This window comes from Chroicocephalus ridibundus, chromosome 28, assembly GCF_963924245.1.
Source record: "Chroicocephalus ridibundus chromosome 28, bChrRid1.1, whole genome shotgun sequence".
In the NCBI taxonomy this organism is placed as follows: domain Eukaryota; kingdom Metazoa; phylum Chordata; class Aves; order Charadriiformes; family Laridae; genus Chroicocephalus; species Chroicocephalus ridibundus.
In genome coordinates, this window is record NC_086311.1 from 279,968 (window position 1) to 298,482 (window position 18,515).

The following is an 18,515-nucleotide window of genomic DNA, read 5'->3' on the forward strand; positions in this document are numbered from 1 at the left end:
TCCCCAAGTTGACAGGGCAGAGGGACAGGGCACAGCTGAGGTGTCCTGACACTTGAAGCCCCCCCCAAACCCTTCTTGTCCGCGTCTCCCTCGCTCCCCACAAGCTCCTTGCTCTTGTAGGGCTGCAGGGACACTGCTGGGCTCCTCCACCATCTCCAAAAATCACGACGAAGCTCGGTTTAACCTGCTCGCACCCAAATGCCCATCTTTTCATGGTTTCCATTTTTTTTTTTTTTTTTCTTTTTTTTTATTTTTTTGGATTCCTAAGGCTGATGTGCTGCCGCGTTTTACTCCCCAACAGACAAATGTCCTGAAAGAACGCAAAAAACCTCCAGAGAGAGAGAGAGAGCGGAACCGGTGCGGGTGAACCACCATCATGGTGTGGTCTGGGGTTTGCTCCGGAGGTGGGGCAGGCCAGAGAGCGAAAGGAGAGATGCTGAGCAGGAAAACAAAATACATTCCTTCAGCGACAATGGCCGTAGGAAAGCAAATCATCCCCTTTTGGGAAAGGAAATGCTTCTTTATGGATGCAAAACCTGGCCGAGGTCTCTGCCCCAGCACAGGCTGCCAGGAGAGGTGCAGCCCTGGGAAAAGACACCTCCACCACCTCCCACCCAGGAACAGGGAGGGTGATGGTTTCTCTTTGGCATTTTGAGCTTGGAGGTTTATTTTATGACTCTAACCCCGCTGACGGGGATCAGCGCTGGGTGAGGAACCTCAGCTCAAGGCGTGGGGGGGGTGGTGGTGGACCTTGAAGTCATTCCAAAGTCCATAATTCTGCACCCGGCAACTAGAAAAAGGTTGGAGATGTTGGGTGCAACTTGTACACGTCGGGTGAGTGATTTTTCTTTTTGCAGGGGATTTAGAATCTCCAATTAATTTAAAGTCTTGAAAGGGGTTCAGCGCAAATGCTGGGGAAGGGCAGTGGGGCAGAGCAGGGGCTGCAGCAGGAGCCGCGGCGTGGGCCCGTCCTGCCCTCGACCGACGGTTCCTCCCGACGGCAGGGTGCGGGGGGTTTGGTGGGATTTCTGGAGCCTCCCTGGGGGCGGGTGCAGCCCTTCTTCCCCATCCCCTCCCCGGCGGCTCTAACCCCCCCTTGCCCTCCCTCTGCCTCCCTTCCCACCCTCTTCTCTAGCTGCGCCCGCAGATGGGGTTCCCCGCCAGCCCCAGGGGCCTCCTGAGTTATTTCCTGACTCTCCACGTGCTCCGCCTGGGATCAGGTAGGGATCCTGCAGGGCTGGGGGCGCTGAGCCCGCTGCGGGGGGCAGATGTGGGGCAGGGGAGGTGCCGTGGGGCAGGAGGAGCTGAGCCCAGAGCTCGGCCGCGGATGGGTTTCACTTTGGCTCTTGATGCCACCCCCACGTCCCTTGCCCTGGGACACCTTCAGTCCCGTCCCGCAGTGCTCCCCTGAAGCGTTTGTCCCTTCTCCCAGGGCTGGCCGGGCTGGGGGCTATTTTCGGGGTTGGGGGTGACTTTCTGGAGCAGTTCCCACTCCCAGGGAACCTCCTTCTCCTTGGAGTCCTCCCACTCCCTCTCCAGTTTCTCCAGGCTCTTTGGAGCACGGATGGGGGAACAGCGACTCCTGTGGGATGGAGCGGGCACCGCTCACGCCACGCTCGCCCCTTGCCACGCAACGCCCCGAATTAACGTGGGCACAATCTCCGTCTCTCTGTGTCCTTCTCCGTCCCCAAGCTGAGTTCAGAGTGGTGGGACCAGACCGACCTCTCCTTGCCACCGTGGGGCAGGACGTCGTGCTGCCGTGTCACTTGTCCCCACGCACGGATGCTCGGAGCTTGGAGATCAGGTGGATCCGGCACCAGTTCTCGGAAACGGTGCATCTCTACCGAAATGGGGAGGACCTGGTCGGGGCACAGATACAGGAATACATTGGAAGGACAGAGTTGGTCAGAGATGGTCTCTCCGGTGGGTCCCTGGACTTGCGACTCACTGGGGTGAGACCCTCTGATGATGGCCAATACGTCTGCACCGTGCAAAATGCTACCACTTATGAAGAAGCCATGGTGGAGCTGGAGGTGGCAGGTTTGTGGGTGATGCGGTGTTTCCTGGGGGTGGTTCAGGTGTCCCTGCGTTGGGGTGTCCCTCCCAGACCTCTGTCCCACCCTCATGTCCATCCATCCAATGCCAAAGGCCAATAGACCTTGACAGAGGTCGGGTTGAAGGGGACCCTTCCCATCCATGCCTGCCCAGGAAGGAGCACAGACATGGTGCTGGAGGTGTTTTTGGGGGCAGAGTGGCACAAACAAGGTGGCTTTGTGTCTCTGTGGTGTCCTCGAGGTGTTGTGAGGGCAGAGGGGAGAAGCTGCTGAGCAGCTGCTTGGGCTCAGGGCCTGGGCTGCCAAGCGAGCCCAGGATGGGAGCTACCGCTGTGCCTGGCGTTGGGAAGAGCCCTCTTCCCAGGTCCCACCAGCTGGATCCTTGCTTTGCCTTTGCCGTTTGTGCCGGAGGAGACCTGGCGCCTCGTCTGGAAGCTTCAGGGCTTCTTGGACAAGGCCGGGAGAGGGCAGAGACCTTGCTCGGCCTCTGGGTCCTCCTCTGCCGGGCTGTTTTATGGGCAATGTGGGGTCATTGGGCATCAATGCTCTCCGGTTCCTGCACACGTTGGGGTGGTTTGGGTGGTGTGAGGAGCACGTGTGCGGTCCCACAGCCCCCTCGGGACAATGGGATGTGTCTGGTACGGGGTTGGGTCTTTGCCTTTGAGCCGAGTCCATCCCTAACTCAGCCCAACGGCGGGCTCTTCCCCCAGCCATGGGCTCCGTCCCTCTCCTCTCTCTGGAGGCTCACCAGGACGGAGGCATCCGGGTGGTGTGTGGATCGGCCGGCTGGTACCCACAACCGCAGGTGCTGTGGAAGGCTGCCAGCGGGCAGCGTCTGCCCTCGGTCTCCCGGAGACGTTCCTCTGACGAGAGGGGCCTATTTGAGATCCAAGATGTCGTCGTGGTGAGCGGGAAGGGCGATGGGAACTTGTCGTGCGTGGTGAGGAACAGCCGCCTGGAGCAGGAGCAGGCGTCGTCCCTGTACATCTCAGGTGCAGGATGGCAGCGGGGCTGGGGTTGGCTGCGCTTGGGGCGGGGGCGGTTTGATCTCGGGGGGCTGGAGAAACGTGCGGGGGGTGGGGGAATGGGAGGGGATGCACCCGCAGGTGAGCTTTAGCGCAGGAGATAACCTGAGCCTGGCGGGCTTCAGGGGAGCATTGGGATGGCCGTGGGCTGGAGAGGACGATGTCCCCTTGAGCCCAGGGCTCCCAGCACAAGGCTTTAGGAGTGGGGTGGTGTAATCCCAGCACAGAGCCGGCACCGCGCAGCCCCTCGCTCATTCCCCACCGTTGGGATGGGATAGAGAATGGGAAGAGTAACGGGTATTGTCCCAACTGTTTGCGCCCCCCAAGCCCACTCGCTGGTGGGGCGGTGTGAGGAGCAGACCATTCCTCGACTGCCCAGCAACACCCAAAGCCATCAGTGCGCTCCCATCGCTGCTCCTCATCCCAAATCCAAAACATCCCATCCCTCAATAGCTGCAAGCGATGATGTCCACTTGTTCATTCCGTCCCAGCCAAAACCCTGACGATGAGTTAGAACTTGGAGTTTTTCTTTCTCCCTTTCGTTTTCCTCCTACACAGGAGTGCAAAGTGAGCCCTTTTCCTGCTGTGTTTTTGTTTCTCAGCTCCCTTTTTCCACAACGCCCGTCACTGGATGGCAGCTCTGGGTATCTTCCTCGTTCTTTCAGTGGTGTCATTTGGCGTCATCGCTTATCTCTGGCGAAGGAAAGGTGAGTTTGTCACGGGGGGGGGTGGAATGGAGGGGATCAGGGTGGAGCAAGGCCGAGCCCTGGCCCATGGACGTATGTGGAAGGGGATGACAGTCGTGTCAAAAGGTGTTTTGCCTTCATTAAAGAAGCTCTTTGGCACAGGAAGGATGGGGACAAGGACCCGGGGCGTGGGTGGGAGGCCAGGGAGCGTGGCCAGAGCACCTGGCTGGTGGGACGGTGCAAGAGTCCCTGGTGAGATGTTAGCGCCGATGAAGCAGCTGCTCTCCTGACCTCCTCTTCCTCTGCCTTTGCTTTTCAGTGGGGCTGTCCAGAACGCTGGGTGAGTCCTTCTGGCCCCTGCCACCAGCGAAGCCTCCTGAGAAAGGAGCCCCCTGGGAGGGTCGTGGCTCTGGGCGGCTCTTGATCACCCTGTGGTCGTTGGTCTGGGTTGATGGAGCCCAGAAGGGGACTGGAGAGCACTGGGGCTGGGAACGGGGCCCAGGAGGTGACCTAACTCATGGGGAGAAGTGGGGACCCGTCATCAGTCAGCTTAAATCAGGCTGAGCCTTAAATCTCTGCTCAAGTCAGGCTTCAATGCAGGGTGCCTGGGAGGGGTGGCTGGGGGAGAAGGGAGGCAGGGAACCTGCTCTGGGACCCACACGGTCTTTTCCCACTCCCCAAACACAAGGAGTTTGGGGTCTCGCCAGCTCTGCCTGCTGCTGCAGGAACAGCCATGGGATGAGAAGCCGTCCCCTCTCATCACTCATTAATTTGATTTCTGCTTTCCAGGGAAACGAGATGCAGCACTAGGTGAGTCTCCAGGAGCTCTGACATGGCTCGGTGTCCTCTCCCGGGTGCTCTGTGCTCGGCCCTGTCCCCCCTTGCCCGTCCCCTCCATCCCTCCATCCCCTGGGGGCGGGGAAACCCCAAGGGGATGTGCCTGGGAGGGTGGGCAGCTGGGGGACACCAGCCCAGGGATGGACCCTCTCCCTTGGCCAGACTCCCTGGGGACCGGCCGTGGGACATGACCTGGCTGGAGGGGGCCATTCACAGGGTTTTGTGGTCTTTTCCCACTCCCCAAACTCTCTGAGCTCTCCTTGAGCTCTGTGCGCTCCTAAAGGAGCAGCCATGGGATGAGAAGCCGTCCCCTCTCATCACTCATCGCTTCTTTTTTTCCATTCCAGAGGAACAAGCTGCACTGTTGGGTGAGTCTCCATGATCTCCTCTTGGCTCGGTGTCCTCTCCCGGGTGCTCTGTGCTCGGCCCCTTCCCCCTTTGCCCGTCCCCTCCATCCCTCCGTCCCCTGGGTGTGGGGAAACCCCAAGGGGATGTGCCTGGGAGGGTGGGCAGCTGGGGGACACCAGCCCAGGGATGGACCCTCTCCCCTGCCCAGACCCACTGGCCACCATCCGTGGGACATAACCAGGCTGGAGGGAGCCCCCCCGGGAGCCAAGGGGTCTTTTTCCCCCTCCCCAAACAGAAGGGCTCTGCCAACTCCTGCGGGTGCAGTTGTGGGATGAGAAGCTGTCCCCTCTCATCACTGATTGACTTTCTTTATCCTTTCCAGGGGAACGAGACACAGCACTGGGTGAGTCTCTGTGATCTCCTCTTGGCTCGGTGTCCTCTCCCGGGTGCTCTGTGCTCAACCCTTTCCCCCCTTCCTCGTCCCCTCCATCCCTCCATCCCATGGCTCCACAGAAACCCCAAGGGGATGTGCCTGGGAGGGTGGGCAGCTGGGGGACACCAGCCCAGGGATGGACCCTCTCCCTTGGCCAGACTCCCTGGGGACCGGCCGTGGGACATGACCTGGCTGGAGGGTGCCATTCACAGGGTTTTGTGGTCTTTTCCCACTCCCCAAACTCTCTGAGCTCTCCTCGAGCTCTGTGCACTCCTAAAGGAGCAGCCATGGGATTAGAAGCCGTCCCCTCTCATCACTCATCGCTTCTTTTTTTCCATTCCAGAGGAACAAGCTGCACTGTTGGGTGAGTCTCCATGATCTCCTCTTGGCTCGGTGTCCTCTCCTGGGTGTTCTCTGCTCGGCCCCTTCCCCCTTTGCCCGTCCCCTCCATCCCTCCATCCCCTGGGTGTGGGGAAACCCCAAGGGGATGTGCCTGGGAGGGTGGGCAGCTGGGGGACACCAGCCCAGGGATGGACCCTCTCCCCTGCCCAGACCCACTGGCCACCATCCGTGGGACATAACCAGGCTGGAGGGAGCCCCCCCGGGAGCCAAGGGGTCTTTTTCCCCCTCCCCAAACAGAAGGGCTCTGCCTGCTCCTGCGGGTGCAGTTGTGGAATGAGAAGCTGTCCCCTCTCATCACTGATTGACTTTCTTTATCCTTTCCAGGGGAACGAGACACAGCACTGAGTGAGTCTCCGTGATCTCCTCCTGCCTTGGTGTCAATTCTTGGGTGCTCTGTGCTCAGCCCTTTCCCCCCTTCCTCGTCCCCTCCATCCCTCCATCCCATGGCTCCACAGAAACCCCAAGGGGATGTGCCCGGGAGGGTGGGCAGCTGGGGGACACCAGCCCAGGGATGGACCCTCTCCCTTGGCCAGACTCCCTGGGGACCGGCCGTGGGACATGACCTGGCTGGAGGGGGCCATTCACAGGGTTTTGTGGTCTTTTCCCACTCCCCAAACTCTCTGAGCTCTCCTCGAGCTCTGTGCGCTCCTAAAGGAGCAGCCATGGGATGAGAAGCCGTCCCCTCTCATCACTCATTAATTTGATTTCTGCTTTCCAGGGAAACGAGATGCAGCACTAGGTGAGTCTCCAGGAGCTCTGTCATGGCTTGGTGTCCTCTCCTGGGTGCTCTGTGCTCGACCCTTTCCCCCCGTGCCCGTCCCCTCCATCCCTCCATCCCCTGGCTCCGCAGAAACCCCAGGGGAGGTGCCTGGGAGGGTGGGCAGCTGGGGGACACCAGCCCAGGGATGGACCCTCTCCCTTGGCCAGACTCCCTGGGGACCGGCCGTGGGACATGACCTGGCTGGAGGTGGACATTCACAGGGTTTTGTGGTCTTTTCCCACTCCCCAAACTCTCTGAGCTCTCCTCGAGCTCTGTGCGCTCCTAAAGGAGCAGCCATGGGATGAGAAGCCGTCCCCTCTCATCACTCATCGCTTCTTTTTTTCCATTCCAGAGGAACAAGCTGCACTGTTGGGTGAGTCTCCATGATCTCCTCTTGGCTCGGTGTCCTCTCCCGGGTGCTCTGTGCTCGGCCCCTTCCCCCTTTGCCCGTCCCCTCCATCCCTCCATCCCCTGGGTGCAGGAAAACCCCAAGGGGATGTGCCTGGGAGGGTGGGCAGCTGGGGGACACCAGCCCAGGGATGGACCCTCTCCCTTGGCCAGACTCCCTGGGGACCGGCCGTGGGACATGACCTGGCTGGAGGGGGCCATTCACAGGGGTTTGTGGTCTTTTCCCACTCCCCAAACTCTCTGAGCTCTCCTTGAGCTCTGTGCGCTCCTAAAGGAGCAGCCATGGGATGAGAAGCCGTCCCCTCTCATCACTCATCGCTTCTTTTTTTCCATTCCAGAGGAACAAGCTGCACTGTTGGGTGAGTCTCCATGATCTCCTCTTGGCTCGGTGTCCTCTCCTGGGTGTTCTCTGCTCGGCCCCTTCCCCCTTTGCCCGTCCCCTCCATCCCTCCGTCCCCTGGGTGTGGGGAAACCCCAAGGGGATGTGCCTGGGAGGGTGGGCAGCTGGGGGACACCAGCCCAGGGATGGACCCTCTCCCCTGCCCAGACCCACTGGCCACCATCCGTGGGACATAACCAGGCTGGCGGGAGCCCCCCGGGAGCCAAGGGGTCTTTTTCCCCCTCCCCAAACAGAAGGGCTCTGCCTGCTCCTGCGGGTGCAGTTGTGGAATGAGAAGCTGTCCCCTCTCATCACTGATTGACTTTCTTTATCCTTTCCAGGGGAACGAGACACAGCACTGAGTGAGTCTCCGTGATCTCCTCCTGCCTTGGTGTCAATTCTTGGGTGCTCTGTGCTCAACCCTTTCCCCCCTTCCTCGTCCCCTCCATCCCTCCATCCCCTGGCTCCGCAGAAACCCCAAGGGGATGTGCCTGGGAGGGTGGGCAGCTGGGGGACACCAGCCCAGGGATGGACCCTCTCCCTTGGCCAGACTCCCTGGGGACCGGCCGTGGGACATGACCTGGCTGGAGGGGGCCATTCACAGGGTTTTGTGGTCTTTTCCCACTCCCCAAACTCTCTGAGCTCTCCTCAAGCTCTGTGCGCTCCTGTAGGAGCAGCCATGGGATGAGAAGCCGTCCCCTCTCATCACTCATCGCTTCTTTTTTTCCATTCCAGAGGAACAAGCTGCACTGTTGGGTGAGTCTCCATGATCTCCTCTTGGCTCGGTGTCCTCTCCCGGGTGCTCTGTGCTCGGCCCCTTCCCCCTTTGCCCGTCACCTCCATCCCTCCATCCCCTGGGTGCAGGAAAACCCCAAGGGGATGTGCCTGGGAGGGTGGGCAGCTGGGGGACACCAGCCCAGGGATGGACCCTCTCCCTTGGCCAGACTCCCTGGGGACCGGCCGTGGGACATGACCTGGCTGGAGGGTGCCATTCACAGGGGTTTGTGGTCTTTTCCCACTCCCCAAACTCTCTGAGCTCTCCTCGAGCTCTGTGCGCTCCTAAAGGAGCAGCCATGGGATGAGAAGCCGTCCCCTCTCATCACTCATCGCTTCTTTTTTTCCATTCCAGAGGAACAAGCTGCACTGTTGGGTGAGTCTCCATGATCTCCTCTTGGCTCGGTGTCCTCTCCTGGGTGTTCTCTGCTCGGCCCCTTCCCCCTTTGCCCGTCCCCTCCATCCCTCCGTCCCCTGGGTGTGGGGAAACCCCAAGGGGATGTGCCTGGGAGGGTGGGCAGCTGGGGGACACCAGCCCAGGGATGGACCCTCTCCCCTGCCCAGACCCACTGGCCACCATCCGTGGGACATAATCAGGCTGGCGGGAGCCCCCCCGGGAGCCAAGGGGTCTTTTTCCCCCTCCCCAAACAGAAGGGCTCTGCCTGCTCCTGCGGGTGCAGTTGTGGAATGAGAAGCTGTCCCCTCTCATCACTGATTGACTTTCTTTATCCTTTCCAGGGGAACGAGACACAGCACTGAGTGAGTCTCCGTGATCTCCTCCTGCCTTGGTGTCAATTCTTGGGTGCTCTGTGCTCAACCCTTTCCCCCCTTCCTCGTCCCCTCCATCCCTCCATCCCCTGGCTCCGCAGAAACCCCAAGGGGATGTGCCTGGGAGGGTGGGCAGCTGGGGGACACCAGCCCAGGGATGGACCCTCTCCCTTGGCCAGACTCCCTGGGGACCGGCCGTGGGACATGACCTGGCTGGAGGGGGCCATTCACAGGATGTGGGGATCTCTTCCCACTCCCCAAACTCTCTGAGCTCTCCTCGAGCTCTGTGCGCTCCTAAAGGAGCATCCATGGGATGAGAAGCCGTCCCCTCTCATCATTCATTGCTCCTTTTTTTCCATTCCAGAGGAACAAGCTGCACTGTTGGGTGAGTCTCCGTGATCTCCTCCTGCCTCAGTGTCAATTCCCGGGTGCTCTGTGCTCGGCCCTGTCCCCCCTTTGCCCGTCCCCTCCATCCCTCCATCCCCTGGGTGCAGGGAAACCCCAAGGGGATGTGCCTGGGAGGGTGGGCAGCTGGGGGACACCAGCCCAGGGATGGACCCTCTCCCCTGCCCAGAGTCCCTGGCTGTGGGATGTGACCTGCTCTTCTTTCTCCTTGTAGTGTGGAGGATATTTCTGCTTCCTCAGAATCCAGGTAATCGGGTATTTCCTTATGTTATTTTGTGGGTGGTTTTCCTCCCTTTCCCTGTGTATGAGATGCAACCGTGCTGCCCATTGAAGGGACAGTTTTCAACTGAAAGAGGAGAGTCTTAGATCAGAAGAAATTTTTCATTCTGAGGGTGGTGAGCCCCGGGCCCAGGTTGCCCAGAGAAGCTGTGGCTGCCCCATCCCTGGAGGGGTTTAAGACCAGGTTGGATGGGGCTTGGAGCAACCTGGGCTGGTGGGAGGTGTCCCTGCCCAGGGCAGAGAGGGTTGAACTGGAATGTTCTTTAAGGTCCCTTCCAACCCAAACCATTCCATGATGCTCTGATTCTATGACTGAGCTCAGACCCTGATGCTGCGGCTCCTCCTGTCCCCTGCAGACGTGGTGACCCTGGATCCAAACACGGCTCATTGCAAACTTGTCCTGTCAGAGGATTTGAGATGTGTGAGACGCAAAAGTAAAAGGAAGGACACCCAGAAGGTGCCCAACAACCAGAAATTGCCCGACACCCCCGAGAGATTTCTGAGTGGCTGCTGCGTGCTGGGCCGGGAGGGGTTCCGGGAGGGGAGACACTGCTGGGAGGTGGAGGTGGAGGGGGAGGTGGGAGGTGACTCGCGGTGGGGTGTTGGGGTGGCCAGGGAGTCTGTGCAGAGGAAGACGTTCTCGAACTGGAGCCCTGAAGGAGGGATCTGGGCAGTGTGGCACCGCTATGGGCACTTCGTGTCTCTCACCTCTCCCCGCACCCTCCTCCCCCAGTCCCCGCTCCCCAGCAGGATCTGGGTCTGTCTGGACTGCGCCCGGGGGCTGGTGACTTTCCTCGATGCCGACACCGGGGTCGAGATCTTCACGTTCCCACCAGCCTCGTTCAAAGGGGAGACCCTGCGCCCCTGGTTTTGGGTAGGAACAGAGAAAACCCAGCTGTGCCTGAGGGGCAGCGCCCCCCAGACCCTCATCCCCCCTTCCCTCCCCTCCCCAGCCGCCGGCAGCCCCTGCCCTTCTCCGGAGACTCCCCGCGCTCCTCTCCTGGATCCCGCGGGAGATGTCCCTTCCTCTGCCCCAGCCCAGGGAGCAGAGGGGGAGTGAGGGGCAGGGGACGGGGGTCGCTGTGGGGTCCCCCCCCGGTGCCCGGAGGCTGTGTCCTCCTTTCAGCTTTGATGGAGGGAATTTTCGTTCGAGTATCAGCTGCCTTTTGGATTTAGTGTGAGAACGACGTTGGTCACTCATAGTTCTAGATGTGGCTGAGAAATGTTTCCATCAGTCGAGGGCTTTTTTGGCTTCCCGTCGCAGCCGAGCGGGAGCACGGCCAGGAGAAGGCGCCCAAAGGGATATTCCTGCTCGGGATAGAAACGGGGGCTGCTGGGGGGGCTGGGACCCGCCGTCACTGCTGGGGACGGGACGGGCAACCAGAGCTCAGGTCGGGAGGGCAACTTGCGTTGCGTCACTTTATTTTGTATATTATTTTACAATAAATAATGATATTTTCCTCTATCATTACTCTGCTATTAAACCCTCCTCATCCCAACCCACGAGGTTTTTCCCCTCTTTTTCTCCCTCTTCTCCCCACCCTACTGGGGGAGAGGGGGGCAGTGAGGGAGCTGCTGCCTGCTCCTAGTTGCTGGCTGGGGTTAAACCACGCCAGGGGGCCAGGATCCCCTTGGAACCCCTTGGATCTCCTTGGAAACACTTGGGTCCTCTTGGACCCCCTTAGATCCCCTGGGATCCCCTTGGATCCCTTTAGAACACCTTGGAACCCCTTGGATCTCCTTGGAAACACTTGGGTCCTCTTGGACCCCCTTAGATCCCCTGGGATCCCCTTGGATCCCTTTAGAACACCTTGGACCCCCTGGATCCCCTTGAACCACTTGAAACCCCTTTGATCCCCTTGGAACCCCTTAGATCCCCTGGGATCCCCTTGGAATCCCTTTGATCCCCTTGGACTCCCTTATAACTCCTTGGACACCCTCAGAACCCCTTGGAACTCCTTGGAACCCCTTGGATCCCCTTCGAACCAGCTGCACCCCCTTGGATCCCCTTCAAATACCTTGGAACCCCTTGGACCCCCTTGAACCACTTGAAACCCTTTGAAACCCCTTGGAATCCCTTGGGACTCCTTGGATCCCCCTGAAGCCACTGGGAACCCTTGAGAGACCGCGCGTCCCGTTGTACCCCCTCACTCCCCTTCCACCCCCTTAAACACTCTTGGAACTACTTGCATCCCCTTTGATCCCCTTGGATCCCCTTGGAACACCTTGGAAGCCCTTGGATCCGCTTGGATCATATTGGAACACCTTGGATCCCTCTGATACCCCTTGGATCCACTCGGAACCCATTGGATCCCCTTGGAATCCCTTGGAACACCTTGGATGACCTTCGATCCCCTTGGATCACCTTCGATCCCCTTGGATCCCCTTTGGAACCCTCAGATAACCTTGGTACCACTTGGAATTCCTTGGACACCCTTGGAAACTTTTGAAACCTCTAGGATCCCCTTGGAGCCCGCTGGATCCCCTTGGAACCCCTTGGAAACGCTTGGGTCCTCTTGGACCACAAAACCCACCACTGGTCTCCGGGCTTGGTTTTGCTCCGGGGAGGGGGCAAGAACCCTCTGGTGGCCCCAACCTTAATGCCACAAGGGCAGGGACCGGCCGTGGCAACGACCACCGTCTACACCGAGCCAGATGGGCCACCGCCCTCAGCTCCCGGCAGCTGAGGCTGAACGGTCCCGGGAAGGGTCCCGGGAAGTGAATTTTCTCGGTGGCGTCGCACGGTGGGTCCTGTCCTCTCCTCCCGCCCTCGTGGGGCTTCTGCTCGGCCACGGGTGGGGGTTTGGGGGGAGCTGACGTCCCTGATGCTGCCGGAGCCCAGCAAAGCACAGGGAGGAAAGGATTGCCCGCGCCTTCTCCATCCGTTTCCTGAGCCGATGGTGGCCAAGACCCAACGCTCGGCTTCACCACCCGTCTCCAGCCTGGGGCAGAGCGACGGCACAAGCAGGTTTCCTCTCCGTAGCCTGATTTTCTTGGAAATTGAGGGAAAAAAAAAAGTAATAAAGTACAGCCAGGCCCCAAGGACACCCCCACGCCTCCATGCAGGGCTTCGCGCGCTCCCCTTTCTTGTTGCTGAGCGGGAGCGACCGGCAGCCTCTCCCCATCCCTTCAAGCATCCCAAGGGCTCGGCTTTGGGTCCTTCCCTTCTCCAGGGCACCTCTGGGTGCAGCACGGGGACAGGAACGGAGCTCCCGGCTCCAAGGCTTTGCTTCCCGCAGCTTCCCCAGCCAAGCAGAAAAGGCGCTTTTGTGGGTTTTCTCGGCTCCGTCGCTCCTACAGGCACCGGAAAGGTTTTCTCGCCGAGCGGAATGACACGGAAGGACCCGTCTGCTGAAACTGCGGGTGTTAAAAAGGGGGCAAAGACCACCGAAGAGCTGCTTCTTCCCTCGCTCCCAGTCTGGGTCCTGGTGCAGGTCCTGGGTGGTACTGGGCGCTGCTGGGAGCTGGATGGGTCGGGACCGCCGTCCCGGCAGGCATCGTGCTGCGGCTGCTGCAGCGACGCGGCAAGTGGCGGGGTCCGTCAGCCAAAAAGGGGAAAAAATCTCCCCAAATCCATGGCAGGTTTCTGCCATGGAGCCGATTTCTGCTGTATTTCTAGCAGGGAGCAGCTCCTGGGCAACTGCTGGCCCCGATGGGCAGGAGCTGGGTGTGTGTGGGGGGGAAGCTGCCAACACGTCCCCCGCGGACACCGATTTATATGATTTTAGAGCCTGTCCTCACACAGGTCCCTTTCTCCGTCCTGGCCATAGGCTGGTCCGGGTGGGAAGGGACCTTAAAGGCCACCGAGTTCCACCCCTCCTGCCTGAACCCCCCCAACTCTCTCAGCCCGGCCCCACAGCAGAGGGGCTCCAGCCCTCCCAGCATCTCCGGGGCCTCCTCTGGCCCCGCTCCAACGGCTCCGTGTCCCTCAGACGGCCCCAGAGCGGAGCAGAGGGGCAGAATCCCTCCCCCACCCCCAGTCTCGTCCTGCTGGCCACGCTGCCAGGGGCTTTCTGGGCTGCCAGCGCACGTTGCCGGTGAACGTTGAGCTTCTCATCCAGCAACACCCCCCCAAGTCCTTCTCCTCAGGGCTGCTCTCCAGCCATTCCCCACCCAGCCTGGATTTGGGCTTGCGATGGGGCTTGAAAGAAGCCAGGGGACCCCCCCCTTAAAGGCTCCTGGCCCCAGGCAGTGCCTTGCTCCATCCCCGAGGGCTGCTTTTGCCCCAGGGTTTCACCCCGCACGTTCCATCCTCTGGTCTCAGCCCGACGCCGCGGGTCAAACCCATGCGCGATTCAGGTGGGAACGGCCCCATCCTCCCACAGGACACGGCCCCGTGCTCCCGGGAAACCTGCCTGACCGACGCCAGTCGCCAATCCCGGAGATCGAACGCTCCCTCAGGCGCTTCCAGTTGCGGCTTCACCAGGGAGGAAGCCACCACGCAGCAGGTACCACGGCTCAGCATCACCTTTGGGGGTGCGGATGGAGACACCCCCCCGCCTTGTCCAGGGTGCCGGAGGCTTGTTGGCCCCTTTCCACATGGGAGAGAGGAACAACAAGACCAGGAACATTGGGGAAAGCGCCCCAAGATCCCCCCAGATCCTCCCAATTGCTGTCCCCATCCACGTCGTCGTCGCCCTGAACCACCCCATGCCCTCACCGCCTTCCTCCATTGCTCCTCCTCCTTTTCCCCCAACACCAAGGGGGGGATTTTTCCAGCCCCCCTGCCCCAAGAATGCACTTGGAGGGGCTCAAACAGCAGGAAAAGGTGCCAGGGGATGAAGGACCGCTCACACTCCTCCTCTGCCGCAGGCCTTGCCGGCTCAGTCCCACCGGCCGGCGGCCGTTCGCAGCCAAGCACTACCGGGTTTCTACAAAAAGCGAAGCCTGGGGGAACCGTTCGTAGCGGGGGGCTCCACTGGTCAGACTGGAGAGCCTGGAGAAGGTAAGCGACGGCAGGGAAAGGCTCCTGCGGGGGCATCAGCTCAGAAACGCGCCTTCACCCACCAGCCACGCGAGCGACAGGGACGGTTTTTAGGTGACGAGTCCCACCAGCCTGCCCCGGGAAGGAATATTTTCCAGCTTCCCGGCCAGGGAGGCTTCCCCGCCTGAAAGGTTCAGTTCCTCGTACAGATGAAGAACAAAAAAAAAAATAAAATCAAACAAACACCAGGTCAAAGCCGCCGCTGGTGCCAGCTGCGGCAGAGAAAACTCACTCTGGGCTCGACAGCTGGACGGGGAAGCCAGATTTTTTCCTCCCCCTCTGTCACAGTCGCAGGGGAAGGAGCGGGAAGGAGGGAGCGGAGCTGGGGAAGGGCAGAGGGGGTGTTTTGGACCTGACGAAGATGGTGGTTTCTCTCCCCCGACGGCAGCCCTGGGCAGCAGCCTCCCGTTGGCCGCGGGGTGAGCCGGCGAGAGGAGCTGCTCCAGGCAGGAGGAGGAGGCGAGGGAACGCGTCCGCGTCCGCCCGGGGCCGCGTGGGCTCACGCAAAACCGCCCACGGGGGGCTCTGGGGGTCCCCCCACCCCCCAAATCCTCATCCCCCCTCCCCCTCAAGAAGGTGCTGCCGCAGGAGCCCCAGAACCGGCTGGTGGGTGACAGGGACAAACCCAACCCGGACGACGGGGGCTTCGACACGCAGCCGTCCCCCCGCGGCCCCCGGCCCCGCGCAGCCCCTCTCCTTCCCCCTCCCTCGGCTCAGCACAGCGGGGTTTGGGCGTTCGCCCTCCTTGGGCGCAAGCTCAACTCGCTCCGTCGACTTGTTGAGGAGCGACTATTGTCTAGCGTAAATAAGTTAAGCTTTAACGAGAATTAATTTACCTCGGATCATAATACGGGTGCGATTTGTGCTCTTCGCTGAGCTTCACTGAGCCCCGGGGCGGCTGCATCTGCTGAAGCCTTTAGGCCGCGATAAGAGTTATTTCCCTTTAATAATTTTCCTTAATTCGTTCCCCCATTTAATTTTCTTAGTGACTTTCCTACAACGGAGGGGAACGGAGGAGTCCCAGACTCGGGAAAAACACCACCGAAACGTCGCCGTGACATCAACGCCTTTCCCGCGCCGAAAGCCTCAACGCAGCACTGCCCCGGGAAAGTGACGGGCGCCGTTTGCGTCGCTTTTTATTCCCCCCCACCCCCCCAAAACCTCTTTTTCTCTCCTTTTTAACCCGCTGCGCTTCCTCACTGCCTTCGCAACCCCGCTGCCGGCACCGTGCCCACCAACACCCGTCTCCTCCCCTGCCCCTCCGGCTCCCTTCCCGGGCGAGTTGTGCTGGGCCCGGGGCGAGAGCGGGACCTGAGGATGAGGAGGGCACGGGAGGAAGGTTGAGGGGGTCACAGGCAGGGGCAGGAAGCCCGAAGGGGGTGGGATGGGGGTGCCCTGAGCCCCCCTCACCCCGGAGGCAGGGCCGGGGGCCAGGGCTACGGGGCCAGCGTGCGCACACCAGCAGGACAGAAGGATGCTCCTTCCAGCCCTCCCCGTTCCCAAACTTCCTTGAAAACACCACGCGGAGCCCAGATAACGCCGTTATCAATTAGCGCAGACGGTCGTCGCACATCATCATCATCACCACCGGCTCCCGCGTCACCCCGCAGGGGGCCCGATCCCGCCCCATCCCCGAGGGTCTCTCCCGGCCGCAGCCCGGCTCAGAGCTGGGTGGCTTTTTTCTGGCAGATCCACCGCAACGTCGAGACACAGCTGTCGGAGCTGATCCTGCCCTCCTTGATCACCCCGCAAGAGCCGCCTTCAGCCCGGGGGCTCAGCTGGAACCTGCGGGTGCGGGAGGGAGCCCCACGTCACACAGGAAGGTCCCTCGGGTGATGGTGCCCACCCCGACACCCGTCCCTCCCCAAGGCGCTCACCGGCTCGGGTCCAGGCGGGAGCCGTTCAGCCAGGTCCAGCCCTTCCCGGCGTAGAGGCCGATCCAGAAGTAGCCGGCGGGTTTCTGGAGGGTTTTATTTAGGAAATCCTGTATCGCAGAGGGGGCAGGCGGTGACGCCCATGTGCCGCAGGTCACCATCCCAAACCAGGCTCCAGCCCCCGTGTCCCGGGACAGAGCCCCACCGGCATCCCCCACGCGAAGGCACCCAGGGCCGGGTGCTTGACCCCAGGGTCCCGGACAAGCCCTCAGCCCTTCTCCAGGGGCCACCAGCCCCACAGTCCCGCATCCCTGATGCCATCGGTCCCTTTACCAGCTCATCCTGGTCCTCCGGCAGCAGCAGCTCGGCACCTCGATTCGCACAGTCCTCCCGGCTGACGTTCCAAGGGTTGATCCCACCGGACACCCAATAGCACTTGGTCCCACGCAGCGTCCAGTTCATGGGGCACAGCTTGCACCCCTCGCCCTCTGAAAGACAGTCAGCGCCGTGTTCAGCCACCACGCAGCCACCTTGTCCCCTGCGCGCCCCAAGAAGGACAAGTGGTTCAGGCCGGTTTGCTCCCCAGGGAGACGGGGATGCCCCGAGCTGCGCTTGGGGAACAAAATATTGGGGAATTTGGGCTATAAGGTTTGGGGGAAACCTGATGGTGCCGAGATGCGTGGTGGCCGGGGCAGTTACCTTGTGGCTTTGACGAGCAGAGAGCTTCCCTCAGCTCCGAGCAGACGTTCTGCAGGGTGATGTTGCCATCTCCTACGTTCCTGCTCACGTTCTTGCAGCTTCCTGGGTTCTCCGACTGCTGGTGGAGAACTGCAAGGGGGGAGCAGGGGAGAGGGACGGGCTCCCCCAAGATCTACCTTCACGTGGCCCCGGGGGGCTGCGGGGAAGTGTCTGGGATGGATCCCGACACCGAGCGGGTGCTCAGAGCCCTCCGGCCCACCCCCAAGCCTTGATCCGAGCATCTCATGGCGGGGTGAGAACTGGGCCTCGGGGTCCCGACCCAGAGCAGGCTCCAGACCTCGGGGTCACAACCTCAGACAAGTTCCTTTTGGGGTCAAAACCTCTGAGCTCACCCCCCCACACACATATTTGCAACCGCCTCCACCCCGCTGCTGCTTTCCACTACCAAGCAGGACGTGCGACCTCCACCCCCAGCGTGAGATCGCACGCCAGCATCAAAACTGGACGGCGGCAGAAAGCCCCGTAGTCTCTGACCGCTGCGGAAGTGGTCTCTGCTGCAAAACAAGCTGTACCGGCCTCACCCATGCAGCTCAGAGGGGCCTGACGCGAGGGTGAAGGGCTCCCCACCGCCTTCTGACTTACCCCTTGCACCACGGCGCGCCCACGGCCACCTGCAGCGCCCGTGACCAGCCCCCAACAGATTGATTTTGGAGGGGTCTCTCCGGCGCTGGGTCCACGCCAAGTTCAAACCATCATCCCCAGATCACTGCTGGCCCCGGATCTCCTCCCCCTTCGGAGAATCTCCTTCCCAAGGGCCATCGGACATTTGAGGCTCCCTTCCACCTGCTCGGTGGGGTTTTGGGGTTGCTGGGGGGCCAGCGCAGCGTCAGATGCCGCCAGCAACGTCACACCGGGCACAAGGCTAATTTCGGCAGGGCTCCGTATGACCCTGAGCTCGGCCACGGGGTGACAAATCCTGACCCTGCCACGGCTGAGGAGCCTCCAGGGGTTTCTCCTTCACTGGCCAACCAAGAGTCAAGGCTCCTGCACCCATCAGCTCTAAGAAACTCCGATAAAAACCCACTTCCCCCCACCTTGCACCGACGCGCGTCAGCCAACGCTGATCATAAAAAGCAGATTTGCCTCCTACGCAAACCGCCGGGCCAGCGGCCCCCCCTCCCCGCCCTTTGCAGGGTCCCCTCTTTGCACTGTCCTTTGGTTGCCCCCCTGCCACCAAGCGGAGCCAACTCACGCGAGCATCCCATCGCCACCACGGCCACTCCGAGGAGGAGGTTCCCAGTCCAGCCGGTCCAGAGCGCGGTTCGGTGCCACTGGGGACAGCCCGATGCTGCAAGAGAAAGAGTTGTCGGGAGGAGAAAAAATAAAAAAAACAACAAAAA

General features: G+C 61.1%; 2 protein-coding genes across 5 annotated transcripts in view; one reads left to right on the plus strand and one right to left on the minus strand.

Moving 5' to 3' along the window:
- Nucleotides 1-1,140: 1,140 nt before the first annotated feature.
- On the plus strand, nucleotides 1,141-11,660 carry LOC134507782 (butyrophilin subfamily 1 member A1-like). Its single transcript, XM_063318650.1, has 16 exons — nucleotides 1,141-1,220; nucleotides 1,693-2,040; nucleotides 2,765-3,046; nucleotides 3,682-3,786; nucleotides 4,085-4,206; nucleotides 4,950-4,970; nucleotides 5,333-5,353; nucleotides 5,727-5,747; nucleotides 6,898-6,918; nucleotides 7,292-7,312; nucleotides 8,068-8,088; nucleotides 8,462-8,482; nucleotides 9,239-9,259; nucleotides 9,494-9,526; nucleotides 9,881-10,432; nucleotides 11,502-11,660. Exons 1-16 carry the CDS (start codon nucleotides 1,148-1,150, stop codon nucleotides 11,658-11,660), a joined length of 1,842 nt encoding a protein of 613 aa, XP_063174720.1. The 5' UTR covers nucleotides 1,141-1,147.
- Nucleotides 11,661-15,717: 4,057 nt separating this feature from the next.
- Nucleotides 15,718-18,515, minus strand: part of LOC134507824 (killer cell lectin-like receptor subfamily B member 1B allele B) — a 42,514-nt gene continuing 39,716 nt past the window's right edge. For all 4 annotated transcript variants that reach the window (XM_063318741.1, XM_063318739.1, XM_063318740.1 and 1 more), the window contains 5 exons: nucleotides 18,368-18,463; nucleotides 17,116-17,244; nucleotides 16,750-16,904; nucleotides 16,420-16,526; nucleotides 15,718-16,327 (listed from right to left, as the gene is read on the minus strand). In XM_063318741.1, the coding sequence (XP_063174811.1) occupies nucleotides 16,204-16,327; nucleotides 16,420-16,526; nucleotides 16,750-16,904; nucleotides 17,116-17,244; nucleotides 18,368-18,463 (611 nt within the window). In that variant the 3' untranslated portion in view covers nucleotides 15,718-16,203. The remainder of the gene's footprint in view (nucleotides 16,328-16,419; nucleotides 16,527-16,749; nucleotides 16,905-17,115; nucleotides 17,245-18,367; nucleotides 18,464-18,515) is intronic.